This window comes from Moschus berezovskii, chromosome 7, assembly GCF_049115385.1.
Source record: "Moschus berezovskii isolate FMDL1 chromosome 7, NW_MosBer_1.0, whole genome shotgun sequence".
Classification (NCBI taxonomy): Eukaryota; Metazoa; Chordata; class Mammalia; order Artiodactyla; family Moschidae; genus Moschus; species Moschus berezovskii.
In genome coordinates, this window is record NC_142466.1 from 23,239,512 (window position 1) to 23,264,963 (window position 25,452).

Below are 25,452 nucleotides of genomic sequence, written 5' to 3' on the forward strand. Positions count from 1 at the left end.
CGTGCTAAGGTACTGCACTTGACCCGAGAGACACAGTAATTACTAAAACAGATCTGATCTGAACTCATATGTAAATAGACAAATGTGGAAGACAGACATGGCAAACCAATCACATAAATAAATGTAACACTGGAACCATGATGACAGGTACCATGAGAGAGAATTATATTATTATACTATGGGACAGCATAATAGTGAACTTAGTCAAACTTGGCTGGTGTGGAGGAATGGTTTATAAATCAGCTAAGGTTTCCTGAGTAAGTGACATTTGGCCTGATGGAGAGTTGAAATTACCAGGACAAAGCAAAAAGAATACAAGAAACCAGTCAGGAAAATTTTCCCCCAAAGGGAAACTACTGAGCAGGAATCTGAAGAATGGATACATGTTTAATAGGACTCACCACTAGAATATTCTTTCTTAAATCTATCCTAAATGAAAGTGAAAGTGTTAGTGGCTCAGTCGTGTCCAACTCTTTGCGACCCCATGGACTGTAGCCTGCCAAACTTCTCTGTAAATGGGATTCTTCAGGCAAGAATACTGTAGTGGGTTGCCATTCCCTTCTCTAGGGTATCTTCCTGACCCAAGCATCGAACCCAAGTCTCCTGCATTGCAGGCAGATTCTTCACCATCTGAGCCACCACAGAAGCCCTAAAGAAGACATTAATTTCTTTATCCTGAATTCCAAGAACTTCTGGCACCATTTCTATGTGTCAACTCTATGTTAAAGTATTTTTAGCATCTTCTCTGCCTTTTTGTGTCTCCTGAAGAAATCCAGTTCCCAGGCATGTTTCCAATACATTAATCTTTTTTCTTTGTTTCCAATATCCTTTCATGTATGTAGTAAGTCTGAGCAATAACTTCATCCTCATAGTTTCTTCCAAGAAGATACTGGGCAATTAATGAGAAGATACCAAAATGCACAAGGCTGGACATAACCAAAGGAAGTTGCTAGCTTTTTAATTGCATAGTTGGGAGTTAGACAAGGACATCCTTGATATGACTAGGCTGTATCTAACAACAAACTGTTCTCACTCAGGAGTTTTGCCAAAGGGCATGCCGGTTTCCCACCCTTGCCTCCCAGACAGAGAGGATCCTTGTCTGCCTGCTGGAGGAAATGGCATCTCTCCCCACCTGTGAACACCAGGAACTTTCCATTCAGGATAAATATCACAAGTTCTAGTTAGAACATTAGAATTTGCACCAGTCAGTTTGCAAGCAAGTTTTTATTTTATACAGGGAATAGACAGAGCGTCCACACAGTGAAACTTCACAAAACACACACTTACATGCAAACTCCATTCTGAAAGGCGGGGCTGGAAGAGGCATGGCACCATCAAACCTAGGATTGTTTAAACTGGAAAAGACTTTAGAGATTACCTGGTGTAAGCCTTGCATATTATAAAGGGTAAACTGAGACCCTTGGAAAAGAGACAGATTGGTAGTCATTCAAAGGCTAATGGCAAAGCCAGCCCTCAAGTGTGAATTTCTCTCCAGGGCCCTTTCTGTCACCTGAGGGTATTGGGGTAAAAGGACAAATCTTTAATGTGAGGGAATTTGGAATATTTGTGAATTTGACAGGATGATACCTGAAGAATTGTGAAACTTAGTAGAAATTGGGCCAGGGGAGGTACAACCAAAATGTTGGGAAGGGTACAGGACAGAGAGAGGGAATTAACAGAAGTAAGGTTTGTCCACCTCACAACTTCCCCCAAAACTTACAGTGCTGAATATACTCTTTTCTATTATTTCACCCTGAGGGAGGGATGCTCTGTAACTGAACCATATTTATCCACTGCCAGAAAATTTATCTGGCATGAGAGGAATCCATCTTTGGAGCCAGGACACGTTCTCTTTCTGGGCTCTTCCTCTGCTTCAATCACCTGCCAAGTTCCCTTCTTCCCTTCTGCTGCCAAAAGATGTGCATAAACGTGCAAACCCACTCCCACAACCATCGATTTCTATCGTCCAAGACAGAATTCAACAAATTCTTTAACTCCTAAGTGTCCTGTTCTCCGGATTCCAATAAAGAAGGCAATCTGGGTTGATTTGCTTGCACAATAAAGAGAATAATCAAGAATAGCTTAAAGTGATGACCCACTGAGAACTATCAGAAGAGCAAAGCAACGAAATGAATCTATAATGGAAAAGTTCAGAATGATGACCATCTCTAAGAAGAGACTGACAAAGAGCGTTAGCATTCTCAGCAGGCTTCAGATGATAACATGTTGGGAAGAAATCAAACTTTGTTTGTTACAGACCATGTAACAGATACTGTGCCAGGTGCCTTACAAACTTTGTGCACTTGAATTCATGAAGGAAGGCATTTACATTCCATTCTATAGGTAAAAAAAAAAAAAAAAACTCAGATGTTCTGTAACATGCCCAGTGACAGAGAAGTAGAAAGATAGAATTTGAACCCGTATCTAAGTCGCATTACCAGTCATGATGCTTCACTGTAAGCACCATGAGAAAAGTCTGTTTTGCCTGTTGTCCTCCATTGTATCTCTAACAATTAGCACAGTACCCTGATATAAACAAGCTATTCAATAAGCACTGATGAAGGACTAAATGGATAAATAAATGAATAAGTGGGACTGGCTTTTGGTGAGTGAATTTATTCAGTAAGAATTTACTTAATAAGTACTATGAGCTGGGCTTTCAGTGGGTGAAGAAAAGAACAAAATATGGTTTCTGCCTTTAAGAAGCTTACAGTCTGGTCATCCAAAGTCACTGCTATATGCAAATCCATAAAGGAAAACACTAAGAGATTTCAATATAGAAAATGTCAAAAACTTTTATAAAGTGATCAGCCAGCTACAGTAGATTGAAAAATAATGGTCATAATAATTTCTATTTCTTTCCATTGAGAAGTGAAGTCTAACTTCTCTACCCTTTGACTCTAGGCTTGGCCAGTGAAACATTAGCAAATGTGACTGACACAAACAGAGGCTTTCAATCTGCTTTTCCCCTAGGCATGCTGCTTCCTGCTCCTCTATAGGATCCTGAGATAAAGGATGAGGTAAACTTCACCATAAGGTAAAGTTCAGACTAATCTACTGGAGGGTGAAAGACCAAGTGAAAAGGTCAATAGATCAGTAGGAATTCACAGAGGAAGAAACACAAATAGCCAACTCTAGGGAACAAACGGTCACGATATTTTACATTTCCTTGGAAATGCATTTATGGGAGAGAGGTGCTTGCAATATCTATAAAGTTACATGAAAGCTAACCCTAATTCATCACTAATTATATGTCACTTATAATGTGTGTAACGTGTAATACTGGAAAAGGAAATGGCAACTCCAGTATTCTTGCCTGGCAAGACAGAGGACCTTGGTGGGCTAAAGTCCATGGGGTCACAAAGAGTAGCATATGACTCAGTGACCAAACAACACTAACAATGTGTAATAACTTAATCCTTATAGAATCTTATGGAATAGGTACTATGATTATCTTTATTTTACAGAAAAGGAGACTAAGACAAAAAGAAGTTAAATACTTGGTCATTGTCACACAGGTAATCAATGGTAGAATGAGATTCAAATTTAGGCAGACTGATTTTAAAACTCACTCTTTTAACAATTAAATTATACTCATATTACATCAGTTCATATCAAAAATCTATCTCCTAACAATTCATTGAAGAAGGTTTAGTTTTTTCAATGATAGTGTTGTAACAATTGGACATCCATATGCAACAAAGCCCTAAACTAAAACCCTCTACCTTATACAAAAATTAAATGAAAGTGGAAAGGTATAAATTTTGGGGATATGAAAGAAAAATCTTCATGATGTTGGGGCTAGGAGGTGAGTTGTTAGCTAGGACACCAAAAGTGTGATCTATGAAGAAAAAATGGATTAACTGGACTTAATCAACATTTCAAACTTTGATTTGTGAAAGACATTATTAATATCAAAATACAAACTACAGACTGGGAGAAAATATCTGCAAATCACATATATGACAAACAACTTACACCCAAAATATATTTTAAAATACTCAAAACTTAAGAGCAAAACAACTGCTCTCAAAACAATTCAATATTTTTAATGGGCAAAAAGATCTGAGACAGTTCACCACAGAAGATATGTGAATGGCAAATAAATACCCAGAAAGATGGTCAATATCATTATCTACTAGGGAAATGCTAAACAAAACAATGTGAGATACCACTACACACCTATTAGAAAGGCAGCCCCCAAACAAACAAATCCTGATAATACCAAGTGAGAGCTAGAATGTGTAGCAACTGAAACAATCACTGCTTGTGGTATGTGAAATGGATGGTTCAGTCACTGTGGAAAATGGCTTAATAATTTTTTATAAAGTTAAGTATACATTTACTACATCACCCAGCAATCCCACTACTACATATTTACCCTACAGAAAACTGATGTTCATACAGTGAATGTTTATGAAGTAAAGTGAAGTGAAAGTCACTCAATTGTGTCTGACACTTTGTGACCCCATGGACTGTAGTCCATGGAATTCTCCAGGCCAGAATACTGGAGTGGGTACTCTTTCCCTTATCCAGGGGATCTTCCCAACCCAGGGATCGAACCCAGGTCTCCCACATTGCAAGTGGGTTCTGTACCAGCTTAGCCACAAGGGAAGCCCAAGAATACTGGAGTGGGTAGCCTATCCCTTCTCTAGCAGATCTTCCCAACCCAGGAAGTAAACCAAGGTCTCCTGCATTGCAGGTGGATTCTTTACCAGCTGAGCCACAAGGGAAGTCCAGCAGCTCCATTTATTCATAATCACCCCAAACTGAGAAACCCAAATGTCCTCCAATAGACAAAAGCATGAACAGCTGTGGTATATCCAAACAATTAAAATACTACTCACTAATAAAAAGGGATAAACTGTTAATACTTGCAACAATGTGGCATTATGCTGAGCAATAGAGACAAACATAAAAAGGTCACATGCTGTATGGATGCATTTACATAACCTTCTGGAACAGGTGAGCCTATAAAGATAGAGAGCAGATGAATGATTGCCAGGGATTAGGAGTGGGACAGTTATGACCACAAAGAAGTGGCACAGAAACTCTTTCACAGGGTGATGGAATTGCTCTCTCTGTATTCTAATGTGCCAGCAGTTGCAGGAATCTATATATGCATTAAAACTCATAAAGCTGGAACTTTCCTGGTAGTCCAGTGGTTAAGATGTTGAGCTCCCAGTGCAAGGGGCCCTGGTTCAATTCCTGGTCAGAGAACTGGATTTCACGTGCCACAACTAAGAGTTTGCATGTGCTTAGTTGCTGAGTTGTGTCTGACTCTTTGCAACCCCATGGACTGTATGTAGCCCACCAGGCTCCTCTATACAGGGGGACTCTCCAGGCAAGAATACTGGAGTGGGTTGCGATGCCCTCCTCCAGGGGATCTTCCCAACCCAGGGATCAAACCCAGGTTTCCCACACTGCAGGCAGGTTCTTTACCTTCTGAGCCACCAGGGAAGAGTTTACCTACCACAAGTAAAAAGATCGTGAGTGCCGCAACTAAGACCTGGGGCAGCCAAACAAATAAATATTAAAAACGACTCATAAAGCTGCACACACACCAAAATTAACTGTGTATTAATTTAAAAATTATGATAAACCTTCTTAATTACCAGAACAAATATGTAGAATAGGAGAAGGATATTTCCTGCAGCCCCAACTGGAAACACAAAGATTATACACAGGAACATGGCTAAATAAATGATGATTCATTCATTTGATTGAAGAGTATAAGTTTGCATGGAATTATATCCTTGATCTATTAAGTGAAGAAAACAAGATGCAGAACATTTTTGCACAAATATTGAGAAAATCCTAGAAGTGAAGGCAATGGCAAGCCACTCCAGTACTCTTGCCTAGAAAATCCCATGGATGGAGGAGCCTGGTAGGCTGCAGTCCGTGGGGTCGCTAAGGGTCGGACACGACTGAGTGACTTCACTTTCACTTTTCACTTTCACACATTGGAGAAGGAAATGGCAACCCACTCCAGTGTTATTGCCTGGAAAATCCCAGGGACGGGGGAGCCTGGTGGGCTTCCATCTATGGGGGTCACACAGAGTCGGACACGACTGAAGTGATGCAGCAGCAGCATACACCAAGCTGATAACAGTGGTACTTCTGACTAATGAAATTGCCAGGCTTAGGGATCAGGGGTGGGGTGAGGAGGAAAGCAGATGTCCACTTATTGTTTTACATATTTAGCATTGCATTTCTTTTGTCATTTTAAAGTAAAGATTTTTATTTAGAACAAAAACACACACAACTAACCAAGCCAATGGTAGTGTTCTACTTAATTACTGACACACTTGTCTCCTTCCTTAGACAGTGAGCTCACAGAAGAAAAGACCTCTGTTTGTTTCTCTCCAGTTCCTAGCACCAAGCACTCTGTTTGACAGAATGTCTGTATTTGTAATATATTTAAGTTGAATTTGAAGAATTCAATAGTAATTAAAAGTAGTACATCTGTTTTTTTCTTTTTGGAATTTTAAGTCCAAGAATGCTCCTTTGATTAAGTTTTGCTATAAATTTTCTTGAAAAGATCTTTGTTTACTGTGTTTTTAAAAATTAGTTTTTATTGGAGTTTATTTACAGTGTTGTGTTGGCTTCAAATGTACAGAAAAGTGAATCATATACATATATCTATATATGATTATATATACATATATCTATATAAACATATGTATTTATACATATATAATGACGTATACATGTATAGTGGTGGTTTAGTTAACTAAGTCGTGTCCAACTCCTGTGACCCCATGCCTGTAGCCTGCCAGGCTCCTCTGTCCGAGGGATCCTCCAGGCAAGAATACTTTAGTGGGTTGCCATTTCCTTCTCCAGGTGATCTTTCTGACCCAGGAATCGAACCCGGGTCTCCTGCATTGCAGGCAAATTCTTTACCAACTGAGTTACCTAGACTCCTCTATATACATATGTGTGATACATATATGTATATCAACTTTGGATTTTTTTCCCATGTAAGTCATTAAAGAATATGGAGTCAAGTTCTCTGTGTTATACAGTAGATTCTTATTAGCTATTTCTTTTATGTATAGTCACAGTGGTACCTCTTAAACCCAGGTGACAATTCTGTGAATTGCTAATTGCAGGGCACCGTCAACAAGACAGTGGAGCTGTTAAGACGTTTGGTCTTGAAGTTCTGTCTCATCTCCATCATCTGCAAAATGGGAAAATAACATCTAAATCACTGACTTTGTGTAAAGGATCATTAGTATTAGCATGGCACGAAGCTAGCGTGTTCAAGTGAATCTGTATGAAACTACAGCAGTCTGTGTTAGCCCCAGAGGAAGGGATTTTTTTTTTTTTTAACTTTAAGTCATCTTGGAGCTAAGGTGCCCATAGAAGGAAGAACCGCTAATGGCTTTGTGTCCTGCTGTGTGACCACCCTCCCGCACACTTCAAACCCACATGAGCAGGAAACAGGTCGATCATTAGCTAAGGAAGATTCCCTGTGTTTCCTTCCAAAATCCTTTGATTCTTGTCCCCTTTCTTACAGGAATGACCTTAAGAGGAAACCAAATTTCTGCCATGCAAATGACTCTGGAAAAGCAGTTCCTCAGCCAGCTTGCTGGTGTGGAGGGAGCCCTGGAGAGATCAGGGTGCTACTGAGGGATGGACACAAACTGTTGCTCCATGGGCGTCTGCCAGCTGACCCTCGGGAAGACCACTGACCTACCCAAAACCTCCCTGTTGCGTCCCTGGACCAGAGAACCCCCCTTGACATTTTCCCCCTCATCTTTAAAAGTGAGTATGTGAAAATGAATGTACAGTCCATTAAAAGTACAGTTCCTATACTTTGTTTCACTTTAGAGCAGGACAGTAGCTCTGCATTTTGAAGTAGCCCCCGTGGGCTCACTGATGGGGTCACAACCTTAACTCAGTTAAAGAGGGCTCAGGGAGCCTCTAGCCTCATTTCATTTAGTTTAGAAATTCCTTTATTACAGTTTTCGAATTTACTGTCCTTTGGACATTACCTGAGTTACTCCTGTGATTGGAAGTCTCCTATTTGGGAATCAGCTTGTGTGGTCATATTCCCTCTTCTCCATCAAAAAAAAAAAAAAATCCTGCATACTTCCAAACTATAGATGCATTTGTCAGGAAGAATTCCAAATATAAAATTTATGTCAGTTTTTCCCCTCTTAAACTGCAAGCCTGAACATCTCAAGAGGTACTAATCTGTGTGTCTTTGTTAAGAGGTGCTTCTTGACAAACCCTGAGTATCATAGTCACTGCCATCTCCTTGGGCCTCTACCAGGCCCCACGTTTATGCCAGCAACCATGACATCTTTCCAAACCTGTCGGGAGCTCTTCTCAAGGAATCACCCTTGGACTCTTTGCATAAGCCTTCTTTCAATGATTCTTTTATTTCCATGTCACCTGGCGAATACTTGCTTAGGCTCCAAGGCTTGACCCAGGCTCTCACACACCCTGGGGAGCCTTCCAGACGGCCCAGAGCAGGGACTGTGTCCCAGGGACTGCATAGGTGAGGTACCAAGCAGGCGTGGCGGTGTGACGGGCCTGATCCTACATACAGCAGCTGCCTGGAGTTTATCACTCAGGAAAACAGCTCCTCTTTTTCCCTCCCAAGCAAACAATCTAGGATCTACTTAGACTCTTCTGGCAGCAAGGAGACAGAGCCTGTTACTTGAGAGAAAGCAGTTCAAAAACATGAAAGCCAAGAGGCAAATTCATTACGTGTTTGAGTTGGACAGCCTGGGCATGGGCTGGATCCATTTTCATGTCAAATTTAATACAAAATGTAAAGTATCACAGGGTCTCACTTTCTAAGTCCAGGCCAGGCTTTGGTTTTTGTGCCCTTCGCCAGCTGCGCTCCAACCCCCTCCGCTCAGCTCTGGGGTCATGGGGGCTACCTGTGTCCCATTGGGTTTGGCCACTAGGGGCTCCAGCAGAAGACCAGAGGGTAGAAGGGGAGGATGGTCAGTGTGTTTATTCCCCCAGCTCCCTCCCCACTGAGCCATCTACAGACTACAGTTTGGTGGGGAGTATTCTTTTGCCACTGCTCTATGTAGGTCCAAGAACCAGTCCTCCCCCTGTATCTTCAGGTGTACACCTGTTTCAAGCATTACTCATGTTTCAGTCATTCCCTTTATGTAAATGAAATTTTGTGCTGATGTCTCAGAACTAAATCGGGTGAACAACGCTTCGTGTGTCTCGGCAGGAGGCAGGATTCCTGTACCTACTTCTTGACTCTTGAAGCAGACACTTGGACACCTCCCTAGCGCTGCTATTTCTTGAAGGAGCACAGTTTCCAAATCACTGCTATTAAGTATTTGCTAGCTGGTTCTCAATTGCAGTGTGTCAATTACGTACAGACAATTCCTAAAATGATTAGTTGTAATATAAGAACTATAGTTTATTAACTACTTACCACCTTTCAGATACTTTAAACCCATTGTGTTACTTCATTTTCACAATGACCATGAATTAGTCATTTATATCTCATATCACAGATGAGGAAACTGACTTAGACAAAACAACAGTGATGACTAAATGAGATCTTAAATGTAAAACATCCGGGACAGTGTTAGAACTCACGACTTCCTTTTCCCTGACAGAGAGGTTAGCACAGTAGGTCCCTCATGTGTACTCTTTGACTGCATATCCATTTGCCTTAGTAGAAAAATGTAAGTCTACATATCTTAAATAGCAGTGTTCTGTTAGATCTAATTTCCCATTCATCCTCCTTGCCAAAACTCAGCAAGTGGCCATGGCCTCAGCCCAGAGAGTATAGCCTGACCCACGCCACGGAAGACTCCATTTCCGTTTTCACAGGGATCTCACCAACTCCTAGGGCTTCAGTTATCATCTGTTCCAAACCTAGATCTCTAGCTCCAACCTCTTCCCCACTATTAAACGTCCTCCTGCTCACCTATGTAGGCGTCTCAGCTGTGATACACCTAGAATGAACTCAGCAGCTTCTCCTCTCTTCACCTCCTCTCTCTCCTTATCTCTTAAACCTCTCCCTTTCTAATCACAGATGCTTGAAAACCCTGAGCTATTGTCAGCAACTATCTCCCCCTCACTGTTTGTATCCAATCGCCATATTCTGCCATCCTAGTTCTGTCTTACCGCTCACATTCAACTCCTTTTCAAACCTCCATTGTCACTCACCTGAAGTCCTGCACAATCTTAGTGCCCTTGTCTCTTTAGCCCCTAACGCTCCACAGGCTTTCCTTTCCTGGCCATTGATGACATCATTTTTTTCCACTGAGGATGCCCTTCCCTATATACATTTATCTGTTCAGGTCCAGTCTCTTCCAAGATTCAGCTCAAATCTCAGTGGTACTAGGAATTTGTCTTCTGTTATGCTGCACAATTCAAAAAGTAAAGCTCAAATTTATAGACTGTGGCAGCTGAAGATTCAAACCCACTATGCTTGTTTCTTGAATTGAAGAAAACAAAGGAATTTAAGATACAGCAAACATGAGGTGATCTATAATTAACAACATCCTGAAATGGAAATGTATATCTTAATAATGAAGTCAGATATCAGCTTTAAAATGACATCTGACTAGCACCTTTGATGTAGCCTCTCTCAGCTTCCCCCTAAAGCCATGGGGAAAAAAGAGAAGAACTGCAAATACAGAGCTAACCAAGATGGTCAGTCTACCTATTGGCAGCATCCAGTAATCACAAAGGTCAATGAGTTGGACTGAAAAATTGGATTTTCAATACTAAAATAATTTTAATGTCAAAAATTCCTCTTAAAATTAAAAATATATGCTGTAAAAAGTAACTTGGATCTTCAATTCCATATTAAAGCAGCCAAGACTAAGAAGGGAACAGGAAGGAGGGGGGTAAAGTTAGTATGTGCTAGGTTCTTTGCTGATACACTGAAGTTCAAAATATGGCTTCACTATTTATTATTATAAACAGAGAGGCATAGGTTAAAGAGTGTTTTTGAAAAACATAAGGGTAACCACTAACAAAATAAGAAACAGGATGTATACAACAAAAATGACTAGAGAAGATAAATGTAAACAAAAGGTAGTCCAAGTAAGCAAAAGACAGGAAAAAATAAAAGACTAAAAAGGAAACAGCAGGAAAAATTTTTTACATTAGAAAAAAATTCAAAGTATAAAATAGCATGCAGAAGTTAAGATTAAATATGTTATTTGTGATTGAAAGATAAATGCCTAAAATTACCTGCAGGGGGGGCTCCTCTGGTGGTCCAGTGATTAAGAACTGGCCTTGCAATGCAGGGGACACAGGTTCAATGCCTGGTCTGGGAAGATCCCACATGCCTCAGGGCAACTAAGCCCAAATGCCACAGCTACTAAGCCTGTGCTCTAGAATCCTCGAGCTGAAAGTACTGAGCCCATGCATGGCAATGACAAAGCCCATGTGCCTAGAGCCTGTGCTGTGGAACAAGAGAACCTATTGCAAGGAGAAGCCCATGCACCACAACGAGAGAGGAGCCCACTCACTGCATCAAGAGAACAACAGACCCAGCACAGCCAAAAGTAAAATATAAAAAAAAAATTTAATAAAAAACGGTGGTTCACATCAAAAGAAACTTAAAAAAAATTAAAAAGTCACGTACAGAATGACAGATATTCACAGAAAAAAAATGAAACCTTCAAAGATGATGCTTAAAATCTTGAAAACAAAGATATAGGCAATAACTTATCAAGAAATGAAAAAAAGAATGATGAAAGAGAAGAAAACAAAGACTACAAATACTAGTTTTGGACAAGTGGAATTCAAGACAGAAGGCATGGGATGGGACAAAATCTATCATGTATCTTTACAGAAAGTAAATTCCATAATGAAAGAATAGCGGTTATGTATCACAGTGCTCTAAATCATATAGAATCAAATAAAGAAAATACAACTGGTAAAAGCAAGAAGAACGTGAAGAAATCACAATAGTTCTGGGGAGATAATAGCATCCCACCTCTCTCAAATTTTGACTGATGAAGTTGACTAAAAATCAAAATTCAATTAGTAACAATTAGACATATATGTAATTACATATGTATCCTTCAGTTGCTGTGCTGTGCTTAGTTGCTCAGTCATGTCTGACTCTGCGACTCCATGGAATGTAGCCCGCCAGGCACCTCTGTTCATGGGACTCTCCAGGCAAGTGTATTTCTGTGCCCAACACCAGTGGATCTTCCCAACCCAGCTCATATCTCCAACATCTCCTTCATTGCAGGCAGGTTCTTTACCCACTGGGCCACCTGGGAAGCCCAAAATCACCTGTACTGTTTTATATTTTTGTAGATCTTTTAGACCAAGCAGTTTGAGTTGAACCTGCTTAACTTACTCTTGGCATGGCTCAGAGGTGATATTAAAAATATTTGCCACCTGGGCCAGTGGACACTGATTCAAGCACCAGAAAAGGTTCTGAGAGACGTTGATGGGCCAGACATGAACCCTTTAGTTGCTGCATTGTTGGGAGGTCTAGAGGTCTTGAAGGAGGGGTCTAGACAACCAGGCAGCAGGTCAAGGGGAACTCAGGAAGCCCAAGCAGCAGCTATTAAACAAATAGCACAGAGTTAGTTCACTGTCCTAACAGTAAGACGAAGCAGTGCAACACAGTAAGCTATCAGCCCTGCTGTAACACATGCTATCCCAGACACGCCCAGACACACTCAGCTCAGTTAAGTCCAACAGAGGGAAACTGCCTTTGCAAGAATCCCCAATCACAACAAAACATCCCACACCACACACGATAAATCAAGTGTAACAGCATATCATTGAACCAAAAAAGAGAGAGAAACCAATCCCCTAAAAATCTTTCTTCCTTGCTTAGTCACCAAGTCGTGTCCAACTTTTTGTGACCCCATGGACTGCAGCCCACCAGGCTCCTCAGTCCATAGAATTTCCCAGAGAAGAATACTGGAGTGGGTTGGCATTTCCTCCTCCAGGGGGTCTTTCTGGACCAGGAATCGAACCCACATATCCTGTGTCTCCTGCATTGCAGGCAGATTCTTTGCCTGATGAGCCATCTTAGAGTCTTATAAATAATTATTAACTCTCAAAAAATCATAACTAAAGAGATATGATTTGTAGAAAATAAAAAAATAAGAATCCAAGTTTCAAAACTGCTACAGCAAGTCCAAAGATTAATTTGGAGACAAATTTATAGTTTTAAAAGATTTTCTTGTTAAATGAGTATTTTAAAAAATCAAGAACTGTAGTCAGGAAACATTTGTAAAAAGGACTAATAAGACTTAAGGAATTCATGGAGAAAGAAAAAATAAAACTAAATAAGAATATTAATCAACTTAAAACAGAAAAATGAAAATTCCAACAGCTGGTCTGTGGTGTGGGTAAAATTTGTAAGAGTAGGCAGCTAAAGGGCCTTAACAGATTGGCTCATCTAATACTTGTGGCAGAGTGGTTTGCATTGCCGTAGTACAAACCCCATCGTCGTCTCAACTCGGGAGTCAAGTGCAGTTTGCTCACAAGCGTGTTATCTGTCTGCGTGTCTCTGTGATTGTGTCTGTGTGTCTGTACCTGTGTGTCTGTCTCTACGCAGGAAAATTGTTGCCATTTTCATTTTTAATTGAAGTAAAACACTGAGCTACATGCCAGGGTTGACACCAAGTTCAACAGAGACCACAAGTGCAGAAGTGAGCCAGGGCGTGCTATGCTTTAAATCAAAACCAAAGCCAGGGCTCAGTGTAGGAGGTAACCATGGGAATGTAAGTGCACTGGGACTTCCAGGGGAAACCTGGGGGAGGGCGTTTGGATTCCTCAGGGAGAGATATGAAATCCAATCTTATCTAGAAAATGTTAATGCTGGCTACCTCTGGATGCTGGTTATAGTGTACACACTAAATTAAAAGATAAACCTTTTAAAAATTGAATTTTTTAAAAGGCAAGCCAGTGACTTGGGCTCTACACATTAAGCCTTGGATTTACAGTGGTGTCTTTTATCACAGTTAGGTGTCAGAACTGTCTTCCATGCTTCCATGTCTTCCCTGTGCGGGGCTATATCTATCTCAGGAACAGCTCACAACGCAGTGGGAGGCTGGGAAGCTTAGCATGGCTGAGCAACAGAGTGATGCAGTGTGTGATCAGAGGCTAGGGGATCAAGCCACCTTGGGTGTGAATCCCAGATCTGCCAAGTACTACTTATGGAATACAGGACAATATACAAAGCATGTGGCCTTCTGTGTCTCAGGTTGGTCATCTGTAAAATGGAGCTGATGATACTTACCTCTCAGCCTTTCACTGAGGATGGGAAGAAGTACACACTATAAAAAATCTCTTGTGAATTTTATGAATAATGTGTGTGGGAAATAGAGCAGTCAATAAACGGTGATGACTCATGATTCTCTGAAGTTGTGAGACTAATGGAAAGAAAAATGGGGTTTGCTCCCCTACAAGTAGTCACAGCTATACCTTCCTGAGGTGACAACCTTGCCTGCAGAGCCAACCACAGGAAAAAGCTAACGTTTTTAGTATCATTTTCATCTGATATCCAGAGGAAATAAGGTCCAGAGAGTGAGCTAATGAAGACTAGCCAGCACAGTAACGGCGGAGTAGGACAAGGATCCTTTCTGAAATTTATTTCATGTCCCTTTTGTCCCTTTTTCCACGTCATAATACCCCAGAGAAGCAACACAAACATGGTAAGAGATGAAATCGTGTGTGTTTGTGTGTGTGTGTGTATGTGTGTGCTAAGTCACTTCAGTCATGTCTGACTCTTTCCGACCATACCTGCCAGGGTCCTCTGTCCATGGGATTCTCCAGGCAAGAACACTGGAGTGGGTTGCCATGTCCTCCTCCAGGGGATCTTCCTGACCCAGGGATAGAACCCATGTCTTTTCCATCTCCTGCATTGGCAAGCAGGTTCTTTACCACTAACGCCACCTGGGAAACCCAGAGATGAGCTCAGTTCAGTTCAGTTCAGTCGCTCAGTTGTGTCCGACTCTTTGCGACCCCATGAATCACAGCACGCCAGGCCTCCCTGTCCATCACCAACTCCCGGAGTTCACTCAAACTCATGTCCACAGAGTCGGTGATGCCATCCAGCCATCTCATTCTCTGTCGTCCCCTTCTCCTCCCGCCCCCAATCCCTCCCAGCATCAGAGTCTTTTCCAGTGAGTCAACTCGTCGCATGAGGTGGCCAAAGTATTGGAGTTTCAGCTTTAGCATCTGTCCTTCCAATAACACCCAGGATTGATCTCCTTTAGAATGGACTGGTTGGATCTCCTTGCAGTCCAAGGGACTCTGAAGAGTCTTCTCCAACACCACAGTTCAAAAGCATCAATTCTTCGGAGATCAGCTTTCTTCACAGTTCAACTCTCACATCCATACATGACCACTGGAAAAACCACAGCCTTGACTAGACGGACCTTTGTTGGCAAAGTAATGTCTCTGTTTTTTAATATACTATCTAGGTTGTTCATAACTTTCCTTCCAAGGAGTAAGCGTCTTTTAATTTCATGGCTGCAATCAGCATCCACAGTGGTTTTGGAGCCCCCAAAAATAAAGTCTGACACTGTTTCCACTGTTTCCCCATCTATTTCCCATGAAGTGATGGGACCAGATGCCATGATCTTTGTTTTCTGAATGTTGAGCTTCAAGCCAACCTTTTCACTCTTCTCTTTCACTTTCATCAAGAGGCTTTTGAGTTCCTCTTCACTTTCTGCCATAAGGGTGGTTAGCCTAATTTGTTTCTGGAAAGTTGGGACTTGGTTCCATCCAAGTGCTGGCATTCTGGGCTGCATTGCTAAAGCCTCCATCCTCTTTAATTTGTTAGCTCTTCAAATGGACCTGACTTCTAGTAGGGGCCATAAAATTTCAATCTATTGTTTCTTTAATGACAAAATCTCACTCCATCTAAGAATGACACACACTTATGGTCTAAAGTCATCCCTGGAAAACAACATAGATATACCATGTGTTCTACAAACTGAAGTAAAAACTCACTGGATTCAGAATTTTAAAATGGGACTAATCTACCAAAGCCCTGGGTTTCAAATAGAATTTTTGATTCTCTTCATTTTGGCTCCTAAAGGAATTGAAAATTATGTTAAATTGATTTAGTTCTTAGATGGTTGAATGTAGAAATGTATTTAAAGGAAGCCAGAATGTTTGCTCTGTTGTACATACTTGAAATTAAAATTTCATTGCTGAGGCCAGTGTAGCAAATTTCAAACTTTTAACACTTGAAAGGGAGCAACATTCCAATGGTCAACTAAGAAGGGAATTAGCCACACATTCAAGTTTCCCCAAGCACCTGTCCAACGTCAGGTTTATAGGCAGTAAATCTCAGAATAAATGACATGATGCTAACTCTCTAATTCAAGTATACATAATGTTAATATCCACACAGTAACACTTCATCCACTTAAAACTCTGCACTCTAGCACAGATCAGTGGTATAAAGGTCATGACTTAAGACATAGCCCCTTTACTCCTAGAAGAGTCTCTCAGACCTCCAGGCAACACCTTACCAACCTCTCCATACAGGCCTGACTTTCTGGTTTCCAGTCTACAGCAAACAGAAAAGACAAACCGGCTTTCCACAGCTCATACTTCATTCAGTTTCAAAAACTACTTTGAACCACTACCTGCTCAGCCAACAACTCCTCATACAGGATACCCGTCCATCACTCCCAGCTCCGGGTCTTTGCCAGAGCAAATCCTACAACTATGTCAATGGTTCTCTCACGTGCTTCTGTTTAAGCCAAGACATAATTTTAACAAATGTAATATCATACAGAAGATAACGCGTGAAATAAAGAGTTACTCTGGGTGAAGGTGGGGGGCTGCTGTCTATGGGGTCGCACAGAGTCAGACACAACTGAAGCGACTTAGCAGCAGCGGGGTAGGGCCCAGGGACTGACAGGCAGAGTCCACACCCTCACCATCTCTAGCAGCCACACAGCACCTCCTTGGAACACCCGGAGTCCTATAACATAGGTGTGAAAGCCACTGGCCTACAGCCTGGTAGGAGCTTTGCAGAAAATTAGGCATACTCACATAACTAGTTTGCATGCAAATGCTAAAGAGCACCCATAAACTGCAGACTTGGGTTCTCGAGTTTGGACATGTCGCGTGGCCACCAGCATAAGAGAAGAAGCCACGGTGCAAGCTTGTAGAGGCCGATGGTGGGCTGCAGGCCTTACCTCTTTCAGTCTCAGCTGACTGTGGCTCCCAAGGGTGATGAGGAAGACGGTGCTGGAGCAGCTAAAGACACAGAGCTGGAAGTCACACCCTGTTGAAAGACGCCCCTGACACCAGGTATTCTTGGACATTTTCAATTATTTTGTGACCCTAAAGACCCTGGGGCTTCCCAGGTGGCTCAGTGGTAAAGAATTCACCTGCCAAGCAGGAGACGTGGGATTGATCCTTGCGTTGGGAAGACGCCGTGGAGAAGGGAATGACAACCCACTTCAGTACTCTTGCCTGAGAAACCCCATGGACAGAGGAGCCTGCTGGGCTACAGTTCACAGGGTTGTGGAAGAGTCAGACACAACTTAGTAAGTAAACAACGACAAAAGTGAGCCATGACTCTATTAGCAAATAATAGCTAACAAAGTGTATGTATATGACACTGTAAACCCTTTTCTGATACTTAAACCCTCATCCCTCACACTTCCTTGAATCCTTACTCCATCTCTCAGGGTGAAGTCCAAGTGAGGAGAGGAGGTCCAGGGATAAGAGGAACCTATTTGTTTCAGACATTACTTGATTGTATGTGGCAGCGTCAGATGGCTTGGATGAGCTGGGTGACTTCCCTTTCCACGGGGTCTCTTCTGGCTTATGTTCAATGACCCTGTGGTTGAGACCTTTATTTTTCTCTTCCACTTCCCATGACAGAAGGGAGCTTGCACAACTGGGCTTATGTTTAAAGATGATAATTAACAGACGTTAAAACCAAACAATCAAACCTGTCTCTGTGTGTATATACAAATGCACATATACACATAAATATATATACACAGAGAGATCGAGAAATAGTATATGTCTTATATCATTAAGAAGCATGTCTATTTAACTCTGGTGGCTGGTTTTTTAAATGTTTTCCTGTGTATCCAAAATTTTCCATAGGAACATGAATTATTTTTCTGATCCGAAAAATGTACGTTTTGAAGGAAGCTAAACCAAATGCCATAATTTAGAATAACTACACAGGACTTTACTCTGCATGCTAGTTTTTCATTCTCAGACTTGACAAATCAACTGAATATTGTGAAAGAAGCATTTCTCATTGTCTTTCTTGGCCTTATTTCAATAAGCCATCTGCATGTTCCAATAAAAATGTTTCTGGAATCCCTCTTCTGTAACAACTTGGCATTAATTAATATCTTTACGGTTATGAACATTTTATGCACTCAAAATAGATAGTAGTCTTGATAAATATAGGTCTTTTTACATTTATCTTTATCCTGTTAGAGGGCAACAATTTAATATTATAATAAGAATCAAAGAGTATCTCTAAAACCACAAAAACAATATATTTAGTGATCCTTTTAGTCCACTTAGATGATAAATTACTTTAAAATATATCTCATTATGAAATCCTGTTTCAAACACCAGATCAAGCCTATCTAAACATAATGAGAAGGGAGAAACGGTTAAAAAAGAACAGTGTTAGTCTTGTTAACATTTTGATTCACATCATTTTTTTTCCCCAGAACATATATAAGGAGAAACTGCAGAAACCAATATACATAATATTTTCCTATGGTAAAAACCAAATACAAATTCATATCCTGGATTTTTACTTAGTCTTATCATAACCTTTTTCTTTACAGTGCCACATTTCTATCTAAAAAGCTAACAGTGCGTGAGAGTGAATATTCAACCAACTCCAGCCATGGAGTTGTACTCTCACTTTTTTTTTTAGTCTTTGCTAATTTGATATAGAAAACTAGTATCTTTATTTTGATTTCATTGTAATTTAGAGATTGGACTTTCTCACATGTTTATTAGCCATTTGTATTTCCTCCTTTTGTAAATTATTTGTTCCTCTCTTTTTTCTACTGATGTTTTGATTTTTTCTATCAGTTTCAATGAGCTCATTTTATGGAAATACTTTAATCTCTTATATGCCATATTTGTTGCAAACATTTTTCTTTTGTTCTTTCCCTTTTAATTATGCTTATTGTTGGACTAACAGATTACATATTCATGTGGCTAAAGGTATTGATTTTGTGCTTTCTCCCATTGTTTTTAAACTTAAAAAGGCCCTTTCCATATAATAAATCAAGAAATATTCACTTCCATCTTCTTCTTTTGATGGCTTGATTTTTTTTTAACCCATTTGCTCTTTAATCCATTTGGAATTTACTCTGGTATACAATAACAGATGGGATTTTTTTTAAACAAGTCTTTTTTTCCAAACTAATTTTCCTAGAACTATTATTCCTTTTCCTACTGATTTGTGTCCTTTATAAGATATTAAAATTTTATATAAATTCAGATTTTGTTCTGGCCAATCCAGTCTGTTGATTTATGTGTTCATATTCTTAGACTGTACCTCACTGTTATTACACTATGATACTCTGCCTTAAGATCTAATAGAGCGATTTCAAAGACATTACTCTCCTTTTTACCCCTAGAACTTTCTCAACTATAGCTCCTGATCATTCTTCATGATAAAATTCATAATTATTGGGATTTCCCTGGCAGTCCAGTGTTTAAGACTACATGCTCCCAATACAGGGGCATGGGTTCAATCCCTGGCCATAGGGCATGGCCAAAAATATATATATATTTATATATATAATTATTTCGTTAATTTTTTAAAAACAGTATTTTCCCCAAATGCTACTTTGTGTTTATTGTAGGTATCATTTACAGGCATTTTCTGCTGTACAGCAAAGTGAATCAGTTATAGCTGCTCTTGTAAAGATTCTAGAAAGCAACATCTTTTGATGAGAATTATTAGGAAGAAATGTTTAGAACTGAATGTGATGAAAATTACAAAACCTTGCTGAGAAATACATAAGAAAATTATAGTAGTTAAAATTATACATCTGTTTTGTAGAAGAAAATATGACAAAAATGCAACTTTCCCCCAAATCAGATTAGCAGAAACCTATTCATTTATTGAATATCCACTGCGGTTAGGGGCTGGACTAGGCTCTTTAAAAACTGCAGAAACCTCTATACAATGTTGAATGTCAATATCGCAATAAAATTGGGGAAAAAAAGGTTTATATCAACCTGAAAAAAACATATGTCTACCATGACTTATCTGTCAGGAATGACTGTTAGAGGCAGTGATGGAAAGTGGTAACTCACCTGGGACCTTGTACTCTATCCCTTATGCCAAAATATGGAGGAAATATTTTATTTTACTGGACAAATACTTGAATAATCCCCATGGAGTGAGGAATGGAGGGAAGAGAAAATTCCTGAAAGCCAAACTTGAGGAACAATATAAGATCTCTGCTAAGATTCCAGAAGAGAAGGGGCTGGATCCCCAGGCTGGCTGTTGTATTGCAGAGTGGTGTATGCAAAGTGGAACTGCCTGGAAGAGTAGAGGTTGTGGGAGGCAGGGAGGAGAAACAAGGAGGCTTGGAGCTGGACAGGAATTTAGCCAGAGGAAAGGAGAGTTGTCAGCTCATGAGTTTATTATTTTACACACTAGACAACGCAGATCGTCTTCTCCTTTGACCCAGTGAAAGCACTTTGTTACTTGCTGATGCTACAGAGTTGGATCATTTTACCTTGTTTGGCATCTCAAAGTGCTGAGTCTTGCTTCTAATTGGATGTGGGTGAGAAGAGGCCTGCTGCAAGCCATCCAGTCACATCTGGGCTACACAGTACACAGAAATCCTGCTACCCACAAGCCCTAAGCTGACTCATTTGGCTGCACCCAGCCACGTGCTTCCATCTCCACCGCCTGCTGTCAGAAATGCCCCCTGGGTCCTCTGTGATGAAAAAGAGGGATGGGAGGGGGTGGACAGTGGTGGGAGGGAGACTCAACAGGGAGGGGATAAACGCATATATGTAGCTGATTCACGTTGTTGTACAGCAAAAACTAACACAACATTCCGTTCCGTCGCTCAGTCGTGTCCGACTCTATGCGACCCTGTGGACTATAGCCTACCAGGCTTCTCCGTCCATGGGATTCTCCAGGCAAGAATACTGGAGTGGTTTACCGTTTCCTTCTCCAGGGGATCTTCCCGACCCAGGGATCGAACCCACGTCTCCCGCATTGGAGGAAGACGCTTTAACCTCTGAGCCACCAGGGAAGCCCAACACAACATTAGAAAGCAATTATAAATTATACTCCAATAAAAACAATTTAAAAAATAAAATCTGCTCATCTCAAAAAAAAAAAGAAGAAAGAAATGCCCTCTTGCGTTTGAAAGTCTGATTCCAGCCAAAGGACGCCAACTGCCCCAGACGGAATCTGTTACTCTCTCTCCTGTGCTTCCCCTGTACATCTACGGAAACTTTACTGCAGTTTGAGTCATTTACACGTTCGTGGATGAACAGTCTATCATCATTAGTTGGCTTCCCAGGTGGCTCAGTGTAAAGAATCTGCCTGCCAATTCAGGAGATCCAAGAGACATGGGTTCAATCCCTGGGCGGGAAAGATCCCCTGGAAGAGGAAATGGCAACCCACTCCAGTATTCTTGCCTGAACAATCTCGTGGACAGAGGAGCCTGGCAGGCTACAGTCCATGGGTTGCAAAGAGTTGGACATGACCAAGGACGCATGCACGCGTCATTCAGTTCAGTTCAGTCGTTCAGTCGTGTCCAACTCTTTGCAACCCCATGAATCGCAGCACGCCAGGCCTCCCTGTCCATCACCAACTCCCAGAGTTCACTCAAACTCATGTCCATCAAGTCGGTGATGCCATCCAGCCATTTCATTCTCTGTCGTCCCCTTCTCCTCCCGACCCCAGTCCTTCCCAGCATCAGAGTCTTTTCCAGCGAGCCAACTCGTCGCATGAGGTGGCCAAAGTATTGGAGTTTCAGCTTTAGCATCAGTCTTTCCAATGAACACCCAGGTTGATTCTAAATTTATGAATTTGTATATTATTTATTTACAACCTCAAAATTGATACTCACGTTGCCTTCCCAGTCACCTGAACACACACGCAGAGCAGGGAAAACCCTGAGTCATCAGACGCATCTGTTCCCAACTGAGGTGAAACAAGGCATCGTGCTACTGGGCTCTCAAACAGAAAACCAGTGTCCTCTGGACAGTTTATTTGTTGCCACTTTTTCACACCTTTGCACTTCTTGTTGGCAAAAACAAAAAAAACACACAAATGCAAAACTCGGTTATGCATTGATCAGGTCACAAAAATATTTGGACTTGCAGAAATCTAACTCAGTTTTGGTGGCTTACAGAATTCAGTCACCATGAGTAAGAAGAACCTACTGTATGTCCATCTGCAACTTACATCCCAACAGCAACCTCCATAGCAACACAGACTTTATTTCAGTCACCTTTATACTTGCTGGCCCAGTGTTAAGCACAGAGTAAGAGCTCAAATAATACTAAAGACTAGAATGGATTAGGAAGGAAAGAGACAGGACAAAGTGGGATGGAACAGAACAGAGTAACATTTATACAATATCTTGGGAGACAGAGTGCTCCTAGGAGTAATAGCTCGTGGCATAGGGAGACAGAAGAAATAATGATAGCTAATATTGAGCGTTTTTTATGAACATGCACTTGGCTAAGCATTTGACCTACCTGTATCATATAATCTTCACAACTCTTTGGTGTGGTGATACTGTTATCCCCATTCTACAGGAAGGTGAAATGACTTGCCTACGATCACACAGCTACCCTGCTGCTGAACAGTCTAGATTCATGTGGCACATAATACCACCTGGCAAGGTGAAAGGTGGGCTTGGTGGGGGGGGGTGGTCCTAAACCATGAGTTTCATCAGGAAGTGGCCTCAAGGAGAGAAAGAGAGCCTCTAGCAAAAGTTAGCTTGAGTCACTGGCTTTCCCCAGACTTAATGGGAAGACAGTGATACAATGAACGATTTTCCCCCAAATGGCAAAAAAAAAAAAAAGAAACCAGTTTTTTGATTCCAGAAGGAGCTGGCAGAATTCATGTATTACTCACATTGGAATCACACTCTTCTGACGGCTTGTGTACTCCAGAGCCAGTCAATGGTCAGGGTTGTGTCTAGGACTACTGTGAAATTACAATAGGCCTCGGAATACAGCTGAGCTTCTGCAGCTGTTCTGTGCTTCTGGCTCCAGTTCCACATCTCCTGGCAGATGGTTTGTGTGAAAATCTCTGCTGACTCTGGGTGTGAGAGATACACTGTGGGGGAGGGGGGTATGGTGCGGAGGCTGGGAGAACCGGGCAGTACAAAGCCAGCCTGAGCAGCCAGAGGCCATATGATCACATAAGACGAAGAAAGGACTTTATAAATGAGTGGTTTGGAGGATTTTCAGAAGGTCACTCCTTTGAGCCCTTCTGCTGGTGGGAAATGGCTGATGCTGAGCCAGTTGATCAAGTCAACCCTAAACCTTCCATAGCCACTCTGGTGGCAAAGACCCCAAATATCCTCCAGAATGCATGGGTGGTGATGGGTGGGTGGATAAAATTAGTGGCAATCTTAATACTTAGTGTTTTCTAAGTTTAAGTGCTGTTCTTAATGGTTTACATGAACAAATTCATTTAATTTCCCCTCCCTAATCCCAAAGAAAGGCAATGCCAAGAATGCTCAAACTACCACACAATTGCACTCATCTCACACGCTAGTAAAGTCATGCTCAAAATTCTCCAAGCCAGGCTTCAGCAATATGTGAACCATGAACTCCCAGATGTTCAAGCAGGTTTTAGAAAAGGCAGAGGAACCAGAGATCAAATTGCCAACATCTGCTGGATCATGGAGAAAGCAAGAGAGTTCCAGAAAAACATCTATTTCTGCTTCATTGACTATGCCAAAGCCTTTGACTGTGTGGATCACAATAAACTGTGGCACATTCTGAAAGAGATGGGAATACCAGACCACCTGACCTGCCTCTTGAGTAACCTGTATGCAGGTCAGGAAGCAACAGTCAGAACTGTACATGGAACAACAGACTGGTTCCAAATAGGAAAAGGAGTACGTCAAGGCTGTATATTGTCACCTTGCTTATTTAACTTATATGCAGAGTACATCATGAGGAATGCTGGGCTGGAAGAAGCACAAGCTGGAATCAAGATTGCTGGGAGAAATATGAATAACCTCAGATATGCAGATGACACAACTCTTATGGCAGAAAGTGAAGAGGAACTAAAAAGCCTCTTGAAAGTGAAAGAGGAGAGTGAAAAGTTTGGCTTGAAGTGCAACATTCAGAAAACAAAGATCATGGCATCTGGTCCCACCACTTCATGGGAAATAGATGGAAAAACAGTGGAAACAGTGTCAGACTTTATTTTGGGGGGCTCCAAAATCACTGCAGATGCTGATTGCAGCCATGAAATTAAAAGACGCTTACTCCTTGGAAGGAAAGTTATGACCAACCTTGATAGTATATTAAAAAGAGAGACATTACTTTGCCAACCAAGGTCCGTCTAGTCAAGGCTATGGTTTTTCCCGTGGTCATGTATGGATGTGAGAGTTGGACTGTGAAGAAAGCTGATCGCCGAAGAATTGATGCTTTTGAACTGTGGTGTTGGAGAAGACTCTTGAGAGTCCCTGGGACTGCAAGGAGATCCAACCAGTCCATTTTAAAGGAGATCAATCCTGGGTGTACATTGGAAGGACTGATGGTAAAGCTGAAACTGCAATACTTTGGCCACCTCATGCGACGAGTTGACTCACTGGAAAAGACTCTGATGCTGGGAAAGGTTGGGGGCGGGAGGAGAAGGGGACGACAGAGAATGAGATGGCTGGATGGCATCACTGACTCTGTGGACATGAGTTTGAGTGTACTCCGGGAGTTGGTGATGGACAGGGAGGCCTGGCGTGCTGTGATTCATGGGGTTGTGGAGAGTTGGACACGACTGAGCGACTGAACTGAACTGAAGCCCCAAAAGTTAAGTGCTATTATGATGCCTGTTTTTCAGATGAAGACAAGTAACTTGTACTACAGTGCAAAGCTAGTAGTAGCTGTGGTAGATCGAATTGTTGACCCCCAATCTTCAGCTCCCTTTTGCATCATTCCCTTGCTTTGGCCACACCAGGGACAGAACGTAGTTCCCAGACCTTGACTTAGGGAATGACAGTGTGCTAGTTCACAGCCTAAGCCTTGAGAAGACTCACTTGTTGATTTGTTTCTACTTAGCGCTCTTGTGTTCCTAACATCACCACTAGAACAACACGCCCCTGGGCTGATCCAAGAAGGATGAGATACATGTGAGCAGGTCACCCAGACAACTGGCACACCTGCAGCAAGAGGCAGGGCTGCAGCAGCTCCTGCGACCTGAAGCAGAACCTCAGAGCTGTACTCAGCACACATCAGGTGAACCGCAAATCACACAAAGACATGTGAGGAATGATAAATGTTGGCCGAGTCACTGGG

General features: G+C 41.5%; 1 protein-coding gene across 7 annotated transcripts in view; it reads right to left on the bottom strand.

Moving 5' to 3' along the window:
• The window catches only part of TEK (TEK receptor tyrosine kinase), a 104,255-nt gene that overhangs the window by 64,931 nt on the left and 13,872 nt on the right, over positions 1 to 25,452 (bottom strand). For 4 of the 7 annotated variants that reach the window (XM_088837867.1, XM_088837866.1, XM_088837869.1 and 1 more), the window contains exon 2: positions 14,719 to 14,871. The exons of 2 other annotated variants lie outside the window; for them this stretch is intronic. In XM_088837867.1, coding sequence (XP_088693993.1) covers positions 14,719 to 14,871 — 153 coding nt within the window. Of the gene's footprint in view, positions 1 to 7,070; positions 7,181 to 14,718; positions 14,872 to 25,452 lie in introns of all 7 variants that reach the window. One more of the 7 variants, XM_088837870.1, reaches the window with a different exon arrangement.